Here is a 20,433-nt window from a genome sequence, read left to right on the forward strand (position 1 = left end):
CTTACTCTGCAGAGATCCATTATCCCTGCTTCTGGAGTAACTAAATTGACCTTTCCTTCCATTTTAATGAGGATACAATAAGGTTATAATGTAAATGCAGTTGAAGGCACTACACATTCCTGGATCAATAAAATTGTTCCTGTCAGCATTTAGGCAGGCAAACAATGTATTGTCTTAGTAAGGGGAGGCTTCTTCAGACCCTGCCTCTCCTATTTCTAGAACAAATCCTTAAGGGAGGAAATAAACAATGAAATTACTGTAAACTAATCTAAATCCATAGGATGTATAAATAAAAATACACACATTGAAAAATCATATATATATGATTTTAAAAAATGGATTTTAATTACAGTAGTAAAATCTAATACAAAAAAAAGAAAAAATAGAAAGTGAAAGGTGCAAAGAAGAAACAGAAAATAGAAAGAAAAGAATATAGTAAAGAGAAAGAAAACAAATATATAAAGAAATGACTTCCAACTTTCATCACAAGAAGTATAAACAATTTTTGTAACTCTTCACCTGCTCTTAGTTTACAACCAATGATCTCCTCATCCTATACCCCATCTCTTATCTATAGAGCACCCTTGAAAACCATCAGAGGCTCCCAGATAACAATTGCCAGACCCCCACCCCTGCCCTGGAGGCTTGTCTGATGCCACACCCAAAACCCACCTGGGCACACTTCCAAGAGGGGAACTCCCCCGACCAGGCCCAGCCAGGTCTCAGCAATGCACGCCAAGTCAGCCCTTTCATCCATGATCAGGTCACAGATGAGGGAGGCTTGATTACAGACAGACCTGGTGTTTAGCAGCAGCAGCTGAAAGCCAGGGCCTCTGAAGGTCTGCGGGCCAGGAAATGGAGCTGAGTCCCGGGGGGCTGGAACCAGACACCTATACAAGACACCGAGATCGCATTCCCCAAGGGCAGCCCGTCTCCTACCTCATATCTCCCCATACACGTCATCACCAAAATACACTGACCTGCCCCCGCCAGGCCCCAACAACCCCCACCCCAGACCTCCCGGCACCCAGCACAGGGGACCCCCACATCTCACCACCAAACACATACATCCAAGGGGGAAAAAATCTGAGTCACCAGGTGCTTTAGCACTCACTCTCAGCACCAAGGAAACACAGACAACCACCACTCTTTATAACCCATCCATCAGCCACCCCCATGCCAGCTGCTCTCACCAGGCTAGCTCGGAGTCACCATCCATGCCAGCCACAAGGCCCCACTACTGCCCCCTGCACCAGCTCTCACCCTGAGGGAGGAATCAATCCCTTAAACAGGAAGGGCGTCCCACTATCCACAACTCCAACTCTGCCAACAACCCCCAGGCCATCCAGACAGCAAAGTCTGACTAAACAAAATGGACACACGCTGTCTTTTCTTATGCACCCGGTGACGAGAAGACAAGATGGCTCCCATGAAGGGATCCACAGTGGTTTCCAGGCACAAGCCCTCTACTGTCACTAAACCTTTTTGGTTTAGCTATCACAGTTCATAGTCCTCTGATTCCCAATAACAGGAAGCAAAGCTGTTTTCTATATCCTGGCTAGCCCTCCCCTGGAGCAGCCATTGAAAGCACTGCACCAAGCCACTGCCAGTCCTCTACTCTCTCCGCCATCAGAGAGCCAATGCTGCCAGTGTGTGACTGTGAGGCAGAGCCAAACAGGTGAGGGCTGTCCTGCCGCACCAGGAAGGATCATCCAGCCTCCAGCTGCCACTGCCAGGTGAAATGCTTTGGTACCGTCACTGCCAAGAAATCCCCTGCTGCCCATCCGGCCTCTAGCCATCTCACTGGCAACAAATATCTCTGGCAAACAGAGTTTGGCAAGCCTCCTCCAGCTCAATCCCAGCACTGAGGGCCACTTGTGGAAGCAAACAACAGGCATGGCTCTCTTCCCTCACAGTCAGCAACCCAAGAGGGAATCTGAGACCTGCAGTCCAGCTGAGGGTCTGACTTGGGGCAATCCAGTCCCCCACCAAGGTGCACCCAAAGAATCCAGGTAGGCTCCAGAGTCCCCAGCAAACTAACATGCCTCTCTCATCAACCTACAACTTACCAAAAAAAAAAATTCCACAGGAGCCCACACCATCCATACCCCACTCTCTCCTGTTGCTGTCATTAAGCGAGGATTGTAGGCCATTAAGCGAAGACCTCACATAACCGTGACTTGCAACTTCCTGCTGGCTTCCCACAAGCAAAGTCAGTGGGGAAGCCAGCAGAAAGTTGTAAGTCCCAGTCATGCCAAGCCTTTTCTTAGGCAGCTCCCAAGCAGGCTGGCAGGCGGGTGAGTGCTACGGAGTGTGGCCAGGCAGGGTTGGTGGGGGTGCTATGGGACAGTGGCTGGGCATGCAGGAGGGTGCTACTGCATGGTGTGAGTGTGGCCAGGTGTGAGGGTGGGTGCTGCAGCCCAGCACAATTGCACTTGCCTGCTACCCAGGGGCCCCTTGGGAGAAAAAGCAGCGGGAGCAACTTGCGACCTCCTGCTGGCTTCCCCACTGACTTTGCTTGTGGGAAGCCAGCAGGGAAAATCACAAATGGTGATCAATGACTAAGGGATGCTGCAAGCTGGTTGTCAAACACCCAAACTGCAGTTGCGTGACCATGGGGACACTGTGACAGCCACAACTTCACGGACCAATTATTAAGTCCCCCTCATTCAGCACCATCATAACTTTGAATGGTCACTGAATGAGTGGTTGTAACCCAAGGACTACCTGTATTGTTTTATCCTAATATTAAAGGACTATAACCTGCCACAAAATCTCTGGATAGGTTACAGCCTACAATTATTTCAGGAGAAAAAAGGTCCAGGACAAATCTTCACTAAAGAACCTCCTGATAGAACCATAAAAGGCCAATAGATAAACTATCTCAGGCAGCAATTTGCTAATACCAGTAGTTTCTTCTTGCAAACTGGCCTGCTATAGGGCAATCATTTGATTACCTACTAGCATTACAAACTCAAAGCAGAGACACAGTTTTTCCATGTTGTGAAGTTGCTAAAGAGCAGAACGCATATACTAAAAATTGTCTTTTCCATTAAAAAGAATATTTCATCCCCCTCTCTTAACAAGACAGTGGGTTTTATTTAATGCAGACTGCATATAAAATTAATTTACATTTGATTTTCCAATTCCAAGACAATTTGCTATATGGAACTATAATAAAATACAGAATGGATGCATTCAGATATTACCAGATATTGTGCATGACAGAACTATTAACTCATAAATTCTCTTTAGGAAAGTAATTCTCAAAGCAGAATATACCAGTAATTAAACTTCATGTACTGAAGCATATTTTGGATTATGTGGTTTAATTTTTCAAACTAGAGTACTGAACAAAGTTATCCACATGCTCCTTCCATAGTTGGTAAAATGAGAAATCTTCTACATCATGAATATTCCAATGTCAAAGAAACTTTAAATTCAAGATGCATGTTGGGCTTCAAAAAATAAATTGTGTCCCATGTATATCTTGCAGTAGAGGTACATTATAAGACAGAAAATAAAAACAGTTTTAAATATTAATATTACATTATATTACAACCAGACCTATCACTCTATTTCAGTTATTTTAATCTTTTGAAATCTGCATAAGAGAAAAAGTAATTAGTTTAAAAAGTTTGTGTTTTTAAAATTATGCATGCTGAATATTGGACAAGTTATGTTTATTCTTTCTCAGGGATCAAGAAGACCTTTTTAAGGTAGCTCTGGCAAACCTTTCTTTTCATTATATTCATACATCACTTCATACACTGTATTTTGTTCTTCAAACTTTTCACCTCTCTCTCATCAACTCCATCCAACCACAACTGTCTTGGTCTTCCTCTTCTTCTCCTCTCAGTTTCTCTTTCTTCATAATTTGTTTTGAGATTTGATCCTCATTCATTCTCTCTAAATGACCAAACCACCTTAAGATACCTTGCGTGTACTGGTCACTCACTTTTGGTTTCCATCCACATTCATTCAACACCTGTTCTTTCTTGACCCTCTCTCTTCTTGCTTTACCACATACATTTTTCAACTTACTTTTCTGTTTCTCTTTATATACCCAACTTTCACTTCTGTGTAAGAAAGAAGGCAAAAGCATACACTTATACACAGTCATTTTTACTTCTTCTGACAAACATTCATCGTTTGCAATGGACCTCATACTAATCACCATCTTTTTACTAGCATTTGCACATCTTCAAATTTCTCAGTTTTCCCATCCTTAGTCAATATTCTACCAGAGTCACAAATTCATCTATTTGCTCTAGTTTCTTTACATTTATGTATAACTTCCAATCACTCACTAATTTTTTTTCCTGTAGAACACAATTACCTTGGTCTTTGATATGTTAGTGTGCAGGTTTATGCCTTTGCATCATATAATCTATCAAGCATTCCTTGCAAACCATTCAATTTTTCAGCCACCAATACATCATCTACATTTAAAAGTACACATATAATTATGGTCTCAACACACCTCTAGCATCACCACAAGCATTCCTTATACAGGTAGTCCTTGTTTAATGACAACAGGGATCAGAAAATTGGTTGTTAAGTGGTGCAGTTGTTAAGGGAGTCACCATGTGACTGGACCCAATTTTACAACCATTTTTCCAATGGTCATAAAGTGAATCACCACAGTCATTAAGTGAATCATATGGTTGTTAAGCAAATCCAAATTCCCCAATGGACGTTTTTTGCTAAAAACCAGCAAAAAGGGCCGCAAATTGAGATCATGTGATCGCAGGACCCTGCAACTGGTTGTAAATGCAAGCTGGTTGCCAAATGCCTGAATTGCAATCACGTGACCACGGGGTGGGGCAGTGTTTTCAAATGGTTGTAAGTGTGAGTGCAGGTCATAAAGCACTTTTTCTGAGGCCGTTGTAACTTCGGAGTGTCGTTAAATGGTTGTTAAGTGAAGACTACCTGTATAGTTATCTATAAACATGTTAAATTACTAAGGACATCACACATCCCCTTCTTACTCTCTGCTCAATGCTGAAGCACTTGCTAAACACTCCATTTATTCTTACACATGCTTAACTTACCTTATTGCATTCAGCAACCAACCTTCAGCTCCATAATCATGCAAAACATTCCATAATTTAAGCCTCTTCACTTTATCATATGCTTTTTATAAATCAACAAACATACAAAAAAAAAACCTCTCTACCTCACATACATTTCTCAATGAGCTACTGCAAAGTGAAAATCTCATGCCCAGCATAAAGCTACAACATAGCTTTTGCTCCCTATTTTGCTCATTGTCACCTGTCATTTCTATCAGAATTCTGCCAAACACCTTCCAAGCACCCTTAACAAACGAAACTCCCTGTAGTTTGGTATCACTCTCGCCACATTTCCTTTTATATAGGGGAATAATAATGGCACTCTTTCAATTTTCAGGCACATGCACATTCTTCAGACAAGTTTGACAAATTATACAGTCAGTGCTTAAGCAAAATATATCCATATCTTATTATTTCTCCAGTCATGCTGTTTATACCTGCAACCTTACAACTTTACAGCCTTCTCACAACATTATGACATTATTTCATTTTTGTCATTTTGTTTTGCATACTAACATGTATAGCATTTTTTTCAATCTTAAACATATCACTATTAGTCCTGTATAAATCTCTAAAATCCTCCTTCCAGCAGTCCCTCAAATCAGTTTCATCCCAAATAATTTCATCACATTTATTTTAATTCCTTTCATTCTGCTGGAGGCTCCTTGAAGAATTCTCAGAAAAATATCATTCAATCAGCAATTATTCTGAAAACTGCATGCAGCTACTTTATACTTTTCTCCTGGGCACAGACTTCCATCCTTCTGAAGAAGAGGAAAAAATGGGTAAAATATCAAATCTTTTATGGGTAAAATATCAATATCAATTTACCTGGAAGTAGGACCCACTCATCTCAATGTGACTACCTCTGAGTATACATACATAGATGTGATGTAAACCATTTTAATCAATGTGCTAAGTTAATATAGTTGTCCTCTATACAGTGAAGAAGTTATTTATGAAATAAACTTCTGACTGGGATTGCAGAAAAGTGCAATTCAATTAAGCAAATGCTATTTGATTTATAGGGCAGTTACAATGACATTTGGCCCAGCGGTCTCAGCACTCACCCACAGAAAAGATCAATATTTATTGCATCATAAAAAAGCACATCACTGAACCAACATCTTCCAAGACATGGCAATTATCAGTCTGATCACTTCAGAATCCACTTGAGCCAAGGGGGAAAAAAATAAGTTAAAAATAATGATTTAAGTAAGAATCTGTAATGGGATGGGGGCTAGAGACAGAAGCAGTCACTATATTTTTTCTATCTGGCCCAAACACATATTGATGACTGAAAACACCTACCTCCTCCCCAGCATCCCAGAATTGCCCACATAGGAATGCAATATGACAATGGAGCCCACGTATGTAAAATCCATTGCATTAGTCACACACTGTATAGCTAGTTAGCAAGTTTTTTGCCGAAAACTGATAGCATAAAATAGAGCAATGGCACTGCATTTTATCAGTGTACTGCATTCAGTGCTTCAGTAGTAACAGCATCTGGCCAATCTTTCTCAGCTAGGAAACTAAACAGGTTGAGCCTGCTTAGTACCTGGATATGAGATCACCATGGAATCCCAGGGTTGTAGACTAGCCTGGGAATCCAAAAAAAGTATCCTGGAAGACATCAATGGGAAATCACTTCTCTGTTGTTGCCAAGAAAACTGCATGGATGTGTCTGAAGTCAACCAAGAGTCAAGCCCGGCTCAGAGACTTTACTACTGTGTTTATTACTTCTTTCCCTGCAGAGAGATCTAACCATCTCTATTCAAACTGTCTATCCCCAGCCTATCCAGAAGTGGACAGACTCAATCTCATACCCTTCTATGTACAGGAACACGATCAGAAGCATAGCCAAGTGAACTACCTCTAGAGCTCTGGAATAATATTTTAGGGTGGAACAAAAAAAGGTAAAGAGTTCAGCTTCTTCAAATATATTTCTTCCCAGCTTTTAAAATGCACCTCAAATAAAGATTGTTTCTTCTTTTACAGAACTTGACAAAATTGACTAAAATTGAATAGGAAAATAAAGTGCCACAACTTGGGTAAATACTTACATTCTAAATAGTACTAAATAATGATGTTCTAAACAAATTTAGTACATTTCTGATAACTTCATTATATCAAGAGAAGTGAGGCAGATAGCTACAAGCCTCTCAGGTGTGAGGCCCTGCTTTTGGGATGTAAAAACACCCTAGTTTATAACTCTTTAGTGCCAAGCAAAACTTCTTCTCCCAAAAATTTCTACAATTTTATTTTTAGCTTGATTGTAAGAGCCTGTTGTACACTGGAACATAGGAATTTATATAGTATCATTTCGCTGTCCTAGTTATTTTTACTTTATTTTAATTTTTCCTTCTTCAAAATGTTCTACTATTTTAATTATGTAACCTGATGAACTTTGAGTGTATTAGAAGCTCATAATAAACCATTTAAATTAAAAATAAATAACAATTTAAAAAATCCCGCAGATACTTAATTCAGGATAAGCCTTTGCATTCATTAATGGGATCTTACATGCAAGTCCTTGGGACTCAATCTCTGAACTCAAAATGATGTAAAGCTGGGCAAATACCCTGAAGATCAGACTATATGGCTGCATATTTAATTTTTCCCAGTACTGAAAACAGTTGTAAAGAAATGCAAATGTATTATGCTATCAACTTTTGTCATACAAAATGAAAGCATTTGGGGTTGGTAGTGCCCGAAAAATCCTCAAAGCTTGCTGGAGTACAGATGGATTCGGGATAAAGGCATGAAGAAACACCTCACTGAAAACATTGCCTTCTACTGTTTAATCTGTCCCATCTTCTAGTCCAGAGTTGTTTCTGAACAGAAGGGCTTGAACAAACATATAATGTGACATATTTTAGGGTTTGCTTTTTCCATTTACAGAAAAAGAATCTTGTCTAGTTGCAGCTAACAATAGAACATATTCATTGTCCTCAGAACTTGCAACTTCTGCCTCACCATGAGCAGAAAGGAACACAGCAGTTGCTGAATCCTATCAAATTATACACAAAGCAACAGACATCCCCTATGGATTAATTCTAAATTTCTGTGTGGAAACAGCATTTACCATTTAAATTGTTATTATGGAAGGACTCTCAAGTAAAAGCAGTTGGGGAAAGAAAGCATCATCTCAACAAACAGAACCACCAATTAAATCTAAACTTTTATTTGCAGTAGCTATGAATCTCCTCTTGTTAACCGTCTCACACAGTTGGAAGCTTTTCTTATACAGCTATGACTGAACCTATCAACAATGACAGCCACAGCACCTCAGACCTGAGGCAAATTTCTCCTGTGCAAAGAGTCTGCTAAGCTGCTAATGTGAAGATACAGTTTTACATTTTTTCCCCCTCATTTAGATCTGGCAGAGTAAATGAGGATGAAAAGGAGATGTATTTTAATTTAAATGCACACATAAATGTTTCCCATCTCCCTCACAAACAAAGATGGTGAGTCCTTTTGCCTTCTCTTGCACAGTATGAATCCCTTTGCCATTGCCCCCAAAGTGATCATCAGCCTCCAACATCTTCCATTATCGCTGCTGCCTGACAGAGATGCCTGCTTGCTTTAGCTGGGCAACTGGGATGATTTTCACTCCTTCCTTGGGTGGCCCTGTTGGGAATATATACTATTGGTACAAACTCCCATCATTCTTTGCTCATGCCTCCCAGGAACATCCCACCACCACAATGAGGCAATGTAGCAAGATTTGAGGGGTCATTGGGGCTTAGGGTATGCACACTTTTTTATATGCAAAATCCCCTTAATTCAAAATGTTTTGCATACCCCTACTGTGGCTTATCCTTATAAAACCAAACAGAAGTCTAGCATCACATGTTAACCCAACACTTTATTTCACAGATCAGTGACATCTCCACTAGACTAATATCACAGATCTCTAAGGCCTATTCCTATAAAATACATTACTTTATACACTAACTGGCTGCATTTATCTGAAACAAAGATACAAGATTAAGTCCTGAATTCCCCTTTTTGCAGAAGCACATTTGATCCAGAGAAGGCTCTCAGTCCTGGAAATTTATGTTCTTAATTTCCCCTTCTAGTCACAGACCCCTGTACCACCTTTCATGTTGTTCTAGAGATTCTCCAACCCTTAGAAGCAGATCTGAGAAAGAGGGCAACAATAATTGCATCAGGAAGAGACACTGACTTTTTACCAACAGAAGACTCTCCATGAAATTAGTGTTCTACTGACATGTTAGAATCCAAGCTGTATTAGATTCTGGGGTGAGAATGGGAATCACCTACCTGCATGTCACTGTACTTTTAAAAAACCAACGAGAACAAAAATGGGCTCCCTATTTGGGCCCTAGAGAGCCTGTCTGTGATAGTGGTTAAGATACCAGGCTAGAAACTGGGAGACCATGAATTCTACTCCCACCTTAGACATGAAGCCTGCTGGGTGTCCTTGGGCCAGTTCCTCTTTCTCAGCCCTAGACAAAAAATAGTGGCAAAACACTTTTGAAAATCTTTAATTTACAGAAACATTTGTAACAACCTTTCAAGTTTTGCAAACTCATACTTATTCTTCATCATAATTAGACTCTTTTATCCATTTAGACTTTGGAGGAGATGGGATATGAGAACTCTAAATTTCTTTAACTTACGCACTTAGAATGATAGCTGACCTCCATGACTGATGGTGGAAAATTGCCTGTAGAAATTACAATGGCTTATTCAATTGTGCTAAGATTCCATAATGCTGGTTTTGACATCAAGTCCTACTAATTTTAAAAACATTGAAATGTCATTTTAATCAGGTCACTCTAATTTGTTCTAATGAGAAACATCACAGTATACCACTCCCTTAAGCGATTCCAAGATCTGTTATCAAGCTGTAGCATCTACAGATGATGATGATGATGATGATGATGATGATGATGCTTATTCAATACAGGACTCCTTGACCACTCTGAGACAATTATATTAAAGTTTTAGATGCTCGGAAAAGTTTTTCTCCTCTCTAGAATGGAAAAAGGCGGGAATAAAAAATTAATCTTTTACCATTCTTTCAACTTCTATTTCAAGGCTACAAGTTCACTGTCTTAGTGGATAGTGATTTACTGCTAGAATGTCACAAAGTCAATTTTATTACGTAATATGTTACCATGGTATGATTTAGGTTTTACTGTTCAGGAAAACCTTGACAAAAATGATGCAATATACCTGGAAAAAAGGAGGGTGAGTCTTTGTAGAAATCAAAGGAGAATGCACTGAATATAACTCCTTAGATATTTGTGTTTTGCAAGTTTAGTGAAATCTGAAAGAAGCAGTGTAAATACATGAAATACATTTCTAACATAAGACTAGTTAAATATCACCCTAAAATACTTCTTTGTTTCTATGACAGAGAATTATAATAGGTATTATTGCAAATCTAGGCTGCTGTCTAAAACTGAATTTCAAGATTTGAGTCTGGATAATAATGACTTAGCTTAATAAGTGTTAGGGTGAAGATTCTTTGAAAGTATGAGCAAATCTGGGAAACTAATTACTATCAATGGGTAATATTAGAGGGGGAGAATAGTTTTTCTCTATCCACATTTTCTATGATTTTATGTATCTCTATCATGCTTCTCCTCATCCTGGAGAAGGTCTTACCTACATGGTTGCCAAAAGTCAATGCTGACTTGATGGCCCATAATCAATCATGTTTCTCCACATCACCTCTGTAAACACTATCCTGCTGGATCACGCTAATTAGTTCCATAATCCACAGCATACTGGGCCCATACTAGATAGATCCAAGAAGTTCACAAGCAGGACTTGAGGAGGACAACCTTCTTACTCTTCGCTCCTCAGCAACTGACATTTCAGACACAATGGCTTTGATTCGGGGAACTGATACAAGTAAACCACATAAAAACTGAGACACAAGGCCAGGGTAAGTATAAAGTGATAGCACTTTTCTCAGTGCAGAAGGAATGACAGAAGTAAAGGCAAGACTGAAATCATTGCTGTTACCTCTTACTGTTCTTAATCTCAACTTATGTTGAGTGGCAAGTATATTTACTACTGAGACTTTAAAAAGGGCCACTGCAACCAAATGCCCCAATCTTTGAACAGCAAGACAGACTAGGCAATTTCAACGCTGCCTAGAATATTTCTTTTTAACATATAGAAAACTAGCATAGATAAAACCCTTTTCTTGAAACTCTCCTTATAAATTTCACTGGAGAAGAATTATTGCTCATCTTTCCTTCTAGAAGAAGAATGTGCACATAGTTGTACACAAGCCCACAATTTGCAATAGTAATGAATAAAACTAAGTCTGTTTCCAGCACTGCTCAGAGTTTTACTATGGAGGAAGACTCTCTCAGTAATCCTATACAAAAATTCTTTTGATGTTCTTAAAAACCAAACTTTCTGTTATTGCTACTTTACTTTTTAAATTTTTTTTTTTGGCAGGAATCCCATTTTTTAAATGTATTCAATGCTACCTTGGTATATCGCTATCTACTCTATCCAATGTCCTGGATTAGCAATTCTGAAACATTCCCACTATGTTATCCATTGGTCACCTGTGAACACCATGATCTCCCCATACTTACTCGGCATTTGTAAGATCCTAGAATTAAATCTTTTTTTTTTTTAATTGCTGAAAGCTTGTCAGATTACATGAGATATCAGTGTTCCTGCTTCTCTCACAGTTGTTTTAAATAAATAAATAAGTAAGTAAGTAAGTAAGTAAGTAAGTATTCTCTTCTGAAGAATGCTCAGCAAATGCTGATGGTTTAGGATCAATTCAAGCTTTATCCAAAAGCCTAAGGATTGTCCACATATTGATGAAATTGTATTATTATTATTAGTAGTAGTAGTAGTAGAAGTAGCAGCAGCAGCAGCAGCAGTAGTATCCTTCCGCATCAGGAACTACCTGCAGTAACCCAGCAGGTTACCAGTAATTCCCCAGGCCTCAGACAGGATCATTGTACTTGATGCCACAATTATGAATTGCATGCATGGTTTCACAGTATATATTCAAGCATCATTTTTGTTGTTATTATATTATGGGCCAACCAGAACACTAGGGAAACATGGCTTATAATAGTAAACAAACAACTAATGTTCTCAATCAGCCCATTTGAGGTATTTCTTGGTATCGTTTTCACCACTGGTAACTAGCCTTAAGGATCAACACCATGTTGAAAACAGCCCTGGAAATAAGGCAAGATGGCTTTGTTATGTTCAAAAAAGACTTGTATCAAACCCGTATGAGCCTCTGGACCCTTACTATCTCCATTATCATTGCTCATTCCATCACTTGCACAGGAGAAATGTAATCATGGATGAGATTTCTAGCAAGCATGGGCTACTACCAATTTCTTGCCCGAGATGTAAAGAAATAGCACGGGCATATGACCATGATGGGTATGTGAGACCAGAGTACAACCCATAGAAGATGCACATCTACCATGCACAGAGCAGATTCTTAATGAACAGCCAAGCCTGAGAAAGAAACTACAAGCAACTCTATCTCTTCAGCTGGTATTAAGTTATATACACAGACCAAATATTTGATACGCCATTGCTTTAATCAAACCATTCCCCATATCCATTAATATGTGGTAGCAGCATCTTCTTTCCTAAGCATTGTGAAGGGACTTTATAAACCAGATACAAATGTTACACAAACCAGACACCTAACAACATCCACAAGATTTTATACAGAATAAAAATAATAGTTATCTTAAAGTGCTGAGTATAGATCAAAATGGAAGATGAGCATATTTCTTCTAATCTAGGGCTGCCAACTTTTTTGGATTAGGGGCTACACATTATATTATTATCTATTACAAACATACATACGCATCATGTTGTTCCGCTTTTGGGGTAAGCAACATTATGCAAAAAGAGAGTAAGGGATAGTAAACAAAGAAAATAAAAGTAGGAGGTAAGAAAAAAGAAAAGGAAAATCTATTTAATCTGGTTTACAGCCATTCCCTATAGCTCTCCATACCTTTGTATCTTTACAAACCATCAGTGCTTCAACCATAACCACCCACCGATTTATACACTGTCTTTTATTCTTTAAACTTCTCACCTTTCTTTTTGAGGAACCATCAACTCCATCCAACCATGACTTTCTCAGTCTTCTCTTCCTCTTAACCCACACCCATTCATTCTTTACCCTATCTCTTCTTTTACCCCACACATTTCTTACACACTCCATTTAACTTACATTTCTCCCAATACACCAGCATGCCCTTCCCTATAACGAAGGGAAAAGAAGCATGCTCTTATCGAAAGCTATTCTGCAGCCCCTGAACTGCAGGAGACTTTTTTGCCTCCTAGTCTTCTAACTTGGCAGGACATGCCTGAGAAAGGGAAGGAAAAAACAAACAAACAAACAAATGCAATCTGTTCTAACTTTTCATACTTCTTTCCATATTTCTTTCCAGCATTATCAAATCAAGGAGCTCCAAGCATATTTTGTGGTGAAATACACAGTGCTTTGGCTGCTACAAGAGAAAAACCAATTCTTCCTTTCACAAACTACCAAAGAAGTGCAAAATAAAATTAACATAAAAGAAAGCCTTTGTCTTAGCTTTTTCTGACAGGCTTGACCCATTGACCTTATACAGGACCACCCTGCATACAAACTATGGAGAGAAATGTAAATGTGTTGTTGTTTTTAAATGAGGGCCAATCCTTCGCTCAACGAAGCCGACACTACTGCATAGGTTCAACCGCAAATCACTTCCCAGGCGGCCAGGAGGAACATGGATCTAATAAATTGATGTTTGGGTTAGCATTCCCAAGAGAAAATGGGGAATATACCCCTTCTTTGCAATGAATAAAGATACAAATCAGTTTTGAAGATGTTTTAATTTTCCAAGTTATTTTAGATTGATAAAGAGAAACTAGGTTAGGATTACACACACACACACACACACACAAAGCCATTTTAAACCTAAGAAAATTCATTAGCTCTCCATAAAATTTGGTTAAGAATCAAACTCATTTTCTTAAAATGGAAATCAACTTCTGTCTCCTTCCAAACAACTATGGAACCTGATAACCATATTTGCATCTTTTCTAAAATGGTAAAGTGCCTGGAAAATACATTAGTTATTCTCCCCATAACCTCCTCCCACAGCTGATGAAACCTGCCCAATAAAAATGCTTTGAACAGGCAAGTTGTAATGTAACCATGGTTTATTTGTTATAGGTTGACTGTTGAAGTGTGAAAGAAGCTCATTAAAATCTCTGTGATCCTAAAATGGAAGGAAGGAGAAAGGAAAAAAGAAAATACTTAATGAAGAGTGCCTTTAGCCTAAAGCTCTTTTCATTTTCAGTATTTCACTCTTCTATTTTTAATTTTTTAAAGCAATTAAAAGAGAGCAATTAGTTGCGGGAACACGATTCATATTGGTCGTACTGGAGGCTGACCATGTTAACATTTCTCCTATTAATATTATGAGAATTTAATGAAGAGAATCATGCATAAACAGACTTGACTAGGCCAAAAAAGGAAATGAAGATAAAGAGACAAGCTCTTCTTACCTTAGTCGTAAAACAAGATTCACAGCACATGGAACAGCGCTATATTCATTCGTAATAGCAGATCGTGCCTTAATGAAAAAGAGGGAAGGGAATACATTTTTTTAAATTGCCATATTAGAAACTGGGATAGGTTCAATTCTTTAAGGTAATAATTATTCAGTTTGACTTAGAAGCCATCACTAATCTTAAATTGTAGGTCAGATATTAAAAGTGGCATAAATTACAGTAAGGTGGCAAAGGGGAAAACCAATATAAGTCTATTCCCCTGATTAATCTGATAAATGTATGGTATTAAACCAAAAGCCCTTAGAATTCTAAGCACTTTCCCAGCTTAATAGGTCGGGGTGCTACTAACAAAATCTCCTGTTGATTTAACAAAGCAGTACATTTTATGAGAATCCAGCAGTGATTATTGTTTGCATTTTCACTGCATAAAATAAAAGATTAAGTAGCTGGAAAGTAGCCATAGCCTTTAGTGACAATTAAAACATCCACATATAATATAAACAAAATTCAGTGGCATTGTTCATACATGACTTAAAGCGATAATGTGTTCACCTACACTACGTTCTCCCCGCAAATCATCATGGGAACAGTCAACTTTGCATGACTACTATATAGCTTCCTCAACTGGTAAGAAATAATGTAGTTTACATAGTTTTAGCTTAGCCTATAGTGTGAATTCAGCCATTATGACTGGTCATCAATGGTTCATGGCTGAGCACTGTATGAACCAAATCACTATGGCTTGTTGAACAAGCCATGGGTAAAACAACCCATGTCTTAGTGTGATCTGAGAACCCAGCCAATCTTTAATCTAATTTGTGGCATAGTGAATCTGTAATTAATGACAAAGTAGGATTGCAAGGAAACTATTACAAGGCCACTTCATTCAACTCTGTGTCTACTCAGATCACACAGTTTGAGTGCAAACTAGCTCTCAAATCTATGTACAATAAGAAATGTTAATAGTAACAGTACCTGAGAACCTTTTATAGACAGGTTCTGTATTTGGTCAGGGATATTGCTGGAATACATGGAAATCTGTCCAAAAGAGTTTACATCTTTAGAATATGGCACAAAACATGTTATTTAATACATCTGCAATGCAAAATAGTAAAAACCAGGAATAAAAAAAAAAAGCAGGATTTCAAGCAGGATTTGATGTTGTATTTCCATTAAATAAATCCCTTTAATCCTGCATAAACTTGTGAAAATGGCAGTCTTTTGTGTCACCTGAAATTCTGTCTATCTTAAACCCTCCTGTGCAGATTAAGTGAGCACAGAAAGAACAAAAGGGGAAAGAAACATTGAGTTAAGTCTTTATTCATTTATCATTATATTTTAAATCAACTCAAGGGCGCAAGTTCTCTGGACAAAGTACAGAGTTACAAAGAACATTAATAAATTCTGAATTGCTAAAAAAAAGCCAACTGCTAAATATTAGCTTTACAATCCAAGTTTAACAACAGAATATGAACTTACACATATGGGGTTATTTAAAAGTGGCATACAAAAACTAAATGCATACAACCTTATTAAAAACGAATACTGTAACATTATGCATTAATGAATTGCGCCTCAGATTCTAGTTATTACTCAAAAAAATTACTGAAAAGCAGTGTGGGTTTTTTCAAACTGAAATCTACATCCTGTTGAAAATGTAAAAAAAACCCTAGACCTTGAACTTCAAATTGTAAAATATTACTGAAAATCACCATTTTAATATTCACATCTCCATGTAGATATACACACAGAGAAATAAACATGCACACCTATTCAAAAAGGGAAAGAAGTAAATCTAGCCATTTACCTCTGCATCTGCCTCTTCTTTTACTCTTCGTGACTACAAGGCAAGCATCATAATTAGCTAGTTGCCAGCTGAGTATCAAAATGCTGAATGTTTACTTGAGCAACCATGTGGTTTCCCAAAATTACCTTCTCTTGGGAAAAAGCAGCCTTGCCTTCTTCACTTTTCTCATCCATTTCATCATCACTCCATTCCCAATCCCCATCTTCTGTCTTATGGAGATGGCCACTAGAACCCGGGACTCTTCTAACCTAATGAAAGGACAAAGACAACATTGAAAAGAGCCACTAAGGTATGATGATAAGCCACTGGTCTAGGACTGGGAAGACCTAGTTTCAAATACTCACTCAACTATGGATCTCCCTGGATGACCTGTGGCCAGTTTTTCCCTTTCCATCCAAGCAATCTCACAGGGACATTGTAGCTAATTTGCACCCTTGTTCCCACACTATATTGCTTCTTTAGAGCCTTCTGACACTTTTACCCACACAGGTAATTTCTCTGTAAGGCTTAAATTTTTCAGTCTACTCAAGTCATTTCAGCAACTTTACATTATGGAAAATTTCATTAGGAAAACAACATTTTGTTAAGACTGTGAGCCCTCTTGGACGCTATTTTTTTTTTAAAAAAACACATGGTTTATACGTGCAATTATGCAGTTAATGTATTTTCTTATGCCTTGCCCATAATCTCCCCTTATCCTTTTTTTTTAAACAGAATTCAGCCTGAAGTATTTCTAGCTGCCCCTATAATCACACAGATATTACAACTTCCAGGCAGAAACAAAATTGCAAGCTGATTCTGTTTGCCTTCCCGTTTCCACATACTGTATGCATTTGCATCTCAAGCAGATTTATTATAAGTTATGGAAGATAGAAAAATACCAAGAATGCAAGAAAATGATAAAACCTATTCATCAATGTTTTGACCTTTCCAGTCCAATCTGCACTTTAGGAGGAGCTGCATATGAACATATAACATAAATTTATTCACGTTTAAAAAGATATCCAGGCAATATACTGCAGACTGGACAAATGGATGGAGGTCATGAGGTCTAACACAATGTAGTCTACATTTAGCTTTAAAAGTCAATATGCCCCATCTCCATTTCTTTTTAATTTTCTCTGTTATGACTCAGGTCCTTGATTTAAAAAAAAAAAATGAAAGAGAAAGAGAAAGAGAGAGAGAGAAACAGAGACAGACAGACAGACTCTCCCCCTTGACAGAGCTTCAGGACTCCCCTAGCCTTCAGAATTATGATCTAGATGAACTTTGTTTGGGGGGAAGTCCATCCTGCCTTTAAAAATATGTTTGTAAAGGTAGATGAAGGGGAAAAGCAAGCACATAAATGGAATTGTAATTATAAGGAAAAACTTGGCAAAACATTATCACTGCCCTCATTTTTACTACAGTGTAAGTGGATACAGTATGTACCACATGCAGCCCCCGCCTGCATCTTTATGGCTCTTGAAGCACCCCAGAATTTCAGCACTGAAATATGAAAATATACAGCAAAACATTTGGCCCCTTTAAAGCCAAGGAGCTGAGAACAATGCACCTATTCCCTTCAACTTTCCCAACACTCAAACATTTTTAAATAGCTAAAAATTTCAGCCCCATCATCAAGTGACTTCACCCCACCACCATCACTCCATTGTGCCTTTTCTCACGACCATACGGCTGCCCTTTGAAGTTGCAGCATAATCCTGAAAAAAGGCATGCTTGGTTTAAGGAGTTGTCGGCAAGTGCTACAGGCTTGGTTGCAAAAGCTTCAAAGCATCTTTTCCCCTTCAAATCTGGAGGGCTGCAGAGCCCTAGCAGACAATGCACATACAGAGACAGGAATCCCTGATGCTTCACAGTCCAAATACAGAAGTAGTTTCTCTTCTGGGCACGGTCTTTATGCGCAGTGCTTAACGATTGCCTCTAAACTGTTGATCACACAGGAGTTCTCTATGCCACAATAAAATGCTTCACCATACCACAGTAAGAGTATGCTCCTGCCACAGAGTTTGTCACATTAAGGTTTGAAATTGCAGTGACACAGCTGCTTCATCGTTTTAATCCAAAGAGCCTGGGACGTGGAAAATGCTCCCAGCAGGCCTGGACCTTTCATCATTTCCTGAGAAAAAGATTCACTAGTCTTGCCCTTATTCCTCCTTCCCCAAACTAAAACCAATTTTTTCTCCAGAACAAACCTCAACACTTAAAAATCAGTCCCTTCTATACATACAAAAGGGAAGTGTACACCACGTCTTCAAAACTTATCTACTATCAATGCTCCAAAATACACCTTCCCAGAGGTGAGGCTTAGGTTAGCCCAATGAATGGAATCAAAAGCTTTTTTCCGCAACTCTGTTGGTTTGTTTGGAAACTGATAAATGGCGCACATGCCTAGCCATTCTCTCTCAATTCATTTAATTACTTAATACAACCCATTTCCTTGAATCTATGCTTCTCTTATTGCTTGGCAGTTACAAAACCTACCTTTGTATGCACTATAATCCACACCACAACATCGTGACATAGTACAACTTCCAAATTAGTAAAAGATATTTCTGTTTCCATAAAGACAATTGCATTTTTAGAAATTAATTTCAGCAAAAGGCCACAAAGGGGCAGTCAGCTTCCCTCCTCCCATGGATATAACCATGATGGGATTAACAAAAACAAAAACGACATGTTTAATTGAGAGACCTGAACAATGAAAATCCAAAGTTCTTCCAAGGTTGGCACGGTGATGTGAATGCTGCCTATCTCCAAACCCCTTATACAGACTGTCAATCTACCTAGCCCGTGAGAAAGGGATGCTTGGCAGCATACGGGGTGTGAGACCTCAGGCCCTCCTCCCTGGCTGGAGATAAGAAAGGTTTGGCCATTTTATAGTAAGAGCAGAACTCAGAAGTTTTTGGAAGGAGGCTAGACAAGGAATGGGGGTTCCATCTCCTCAATAGCCTCTGATAAACAGCTGGAATACCCCAAGAAGCTGGAGGAGGTCTAGGTTTAAAAAAAAAAAAAGAGGATCTTGCTTCAAGAGGATTACTTTGGGGAGGTTTTTTTGAAATAGTAGCATGCGAAGGTTGTAATTTGTACTAGGAATTTGAGTTTGCTTTGCTGTGTTACGTTTAGTCTCCTGTCTTTTATTTCTCTGTACAACTTATGAACCTGAGTGTTCAGCTGCATCCTTTATTCTTACTTCTGGCTGCGTACAAACACAATTTTGTAATATGTAATAATTATACGATGTCTCTCTGGATACTTCCTGTAGATTCAGGCAAAAAAAAAAAAAAAAATTATAACAGATCACCGCCCTCTTGTGGTTTGTTTGGAGCATTTCTTTTTCATTTTCTTTTCTTACTAGTTTGTAAGAAGCTGACCAGGATCCAGGCAGCTCTGTAATCTATTTTCTTCAATACTGAACACTTGCATTTTAATATTTAAAGATAAAAAGGGTATCATATATTTTCTTTTTTATTATTGTTCTTTTTTAATATGGGGGGGGGAATTGGTGTATCTTCCACAGTGAGGGAGGCTGGGGTGAACCCTTTAGCTAGCACACCTCTACCCTTCACAGCCAGGAACAGGAAGAGGCATTATAGATATTATTGCACTCTTTGCATTCTGTCCTTTTAATCACCATAAAAGCAAAACAAGGTGTCGAAACCCTCTCTCTCAGGGTTAAGAAATGGATGCTAGCTGAGGTGCCCCCTGGAAGCTAGGAGGTAGCGCTACTACCCCAAAGCAGGAGAGGGACCAAATGTGAAGATCCAGAGGACTTCTGGGGGGGAAGCTGAGACCCCCAACATTCCACCCTATGAGTTCAGTCATTCTGATTCATTAGTATAGAGCTTTTGGTCTCTAGGAAGGATTTTTATTCTTTAAGTGTTGAGGTGCATACTTATAAACACAGGTGCAAATGTGCACACACACACACACATGGGAACCAGTTTGGTGTAAATAGTTAAAAGTGCTGGACTAGACCATAAGTTCTAGTTCTTCCTT

At 38.7% G+C, this 20,433-nt stretch overlaps 1 protein-coding gene across 1 annotated transcript in view; it reads right to left on the reverse strand.

Moving 5' to 3' along the window:
- Positions 1-20,433, reverse strand: part of STK39 (serine/threonine kinase 39) — a 125,015-nt gene that overhangs the window by 18,486 nt on the left and 86,096 nt on the right. The window contains exons 11-14 of the mRNA XM_088146699.1: positions 16,560-16,682; positions 16,435-16,467; positions 15,603-15,665; positions 14,622-14,689 (exon numbers count right to left, since the gene is read on the reverse strand). Coding sequence (XP_088002825.1) covers positions 14,622-14,689; positions 15,603-15,665; positions 16,435-16,467; positions 16,560-16,682 — 287 coding nt within the window. The remainder of the gene's footprint in view (positions 1-14,621; positions 14,690-15,602; positions 15,666-16,434; positions 16,468-16,559; positions 16,683-20,433) is intronic.

This window comes from Python bivittatus, unplaced genomic scaffold, assembly GCF_059951505.1.
Source record: "Python bivittatus isolate LINGU-HERP-01145 unplaced genomic scaffold, Pbiv_v1 ctg000480_np1212, whole genome shotgun sequence".
Lineage (NCBI taxonomy): Eukaryota > Metazoa > Chordata > Lepidosauria > Squamata > Pythonidae > Python > Python bivittatus.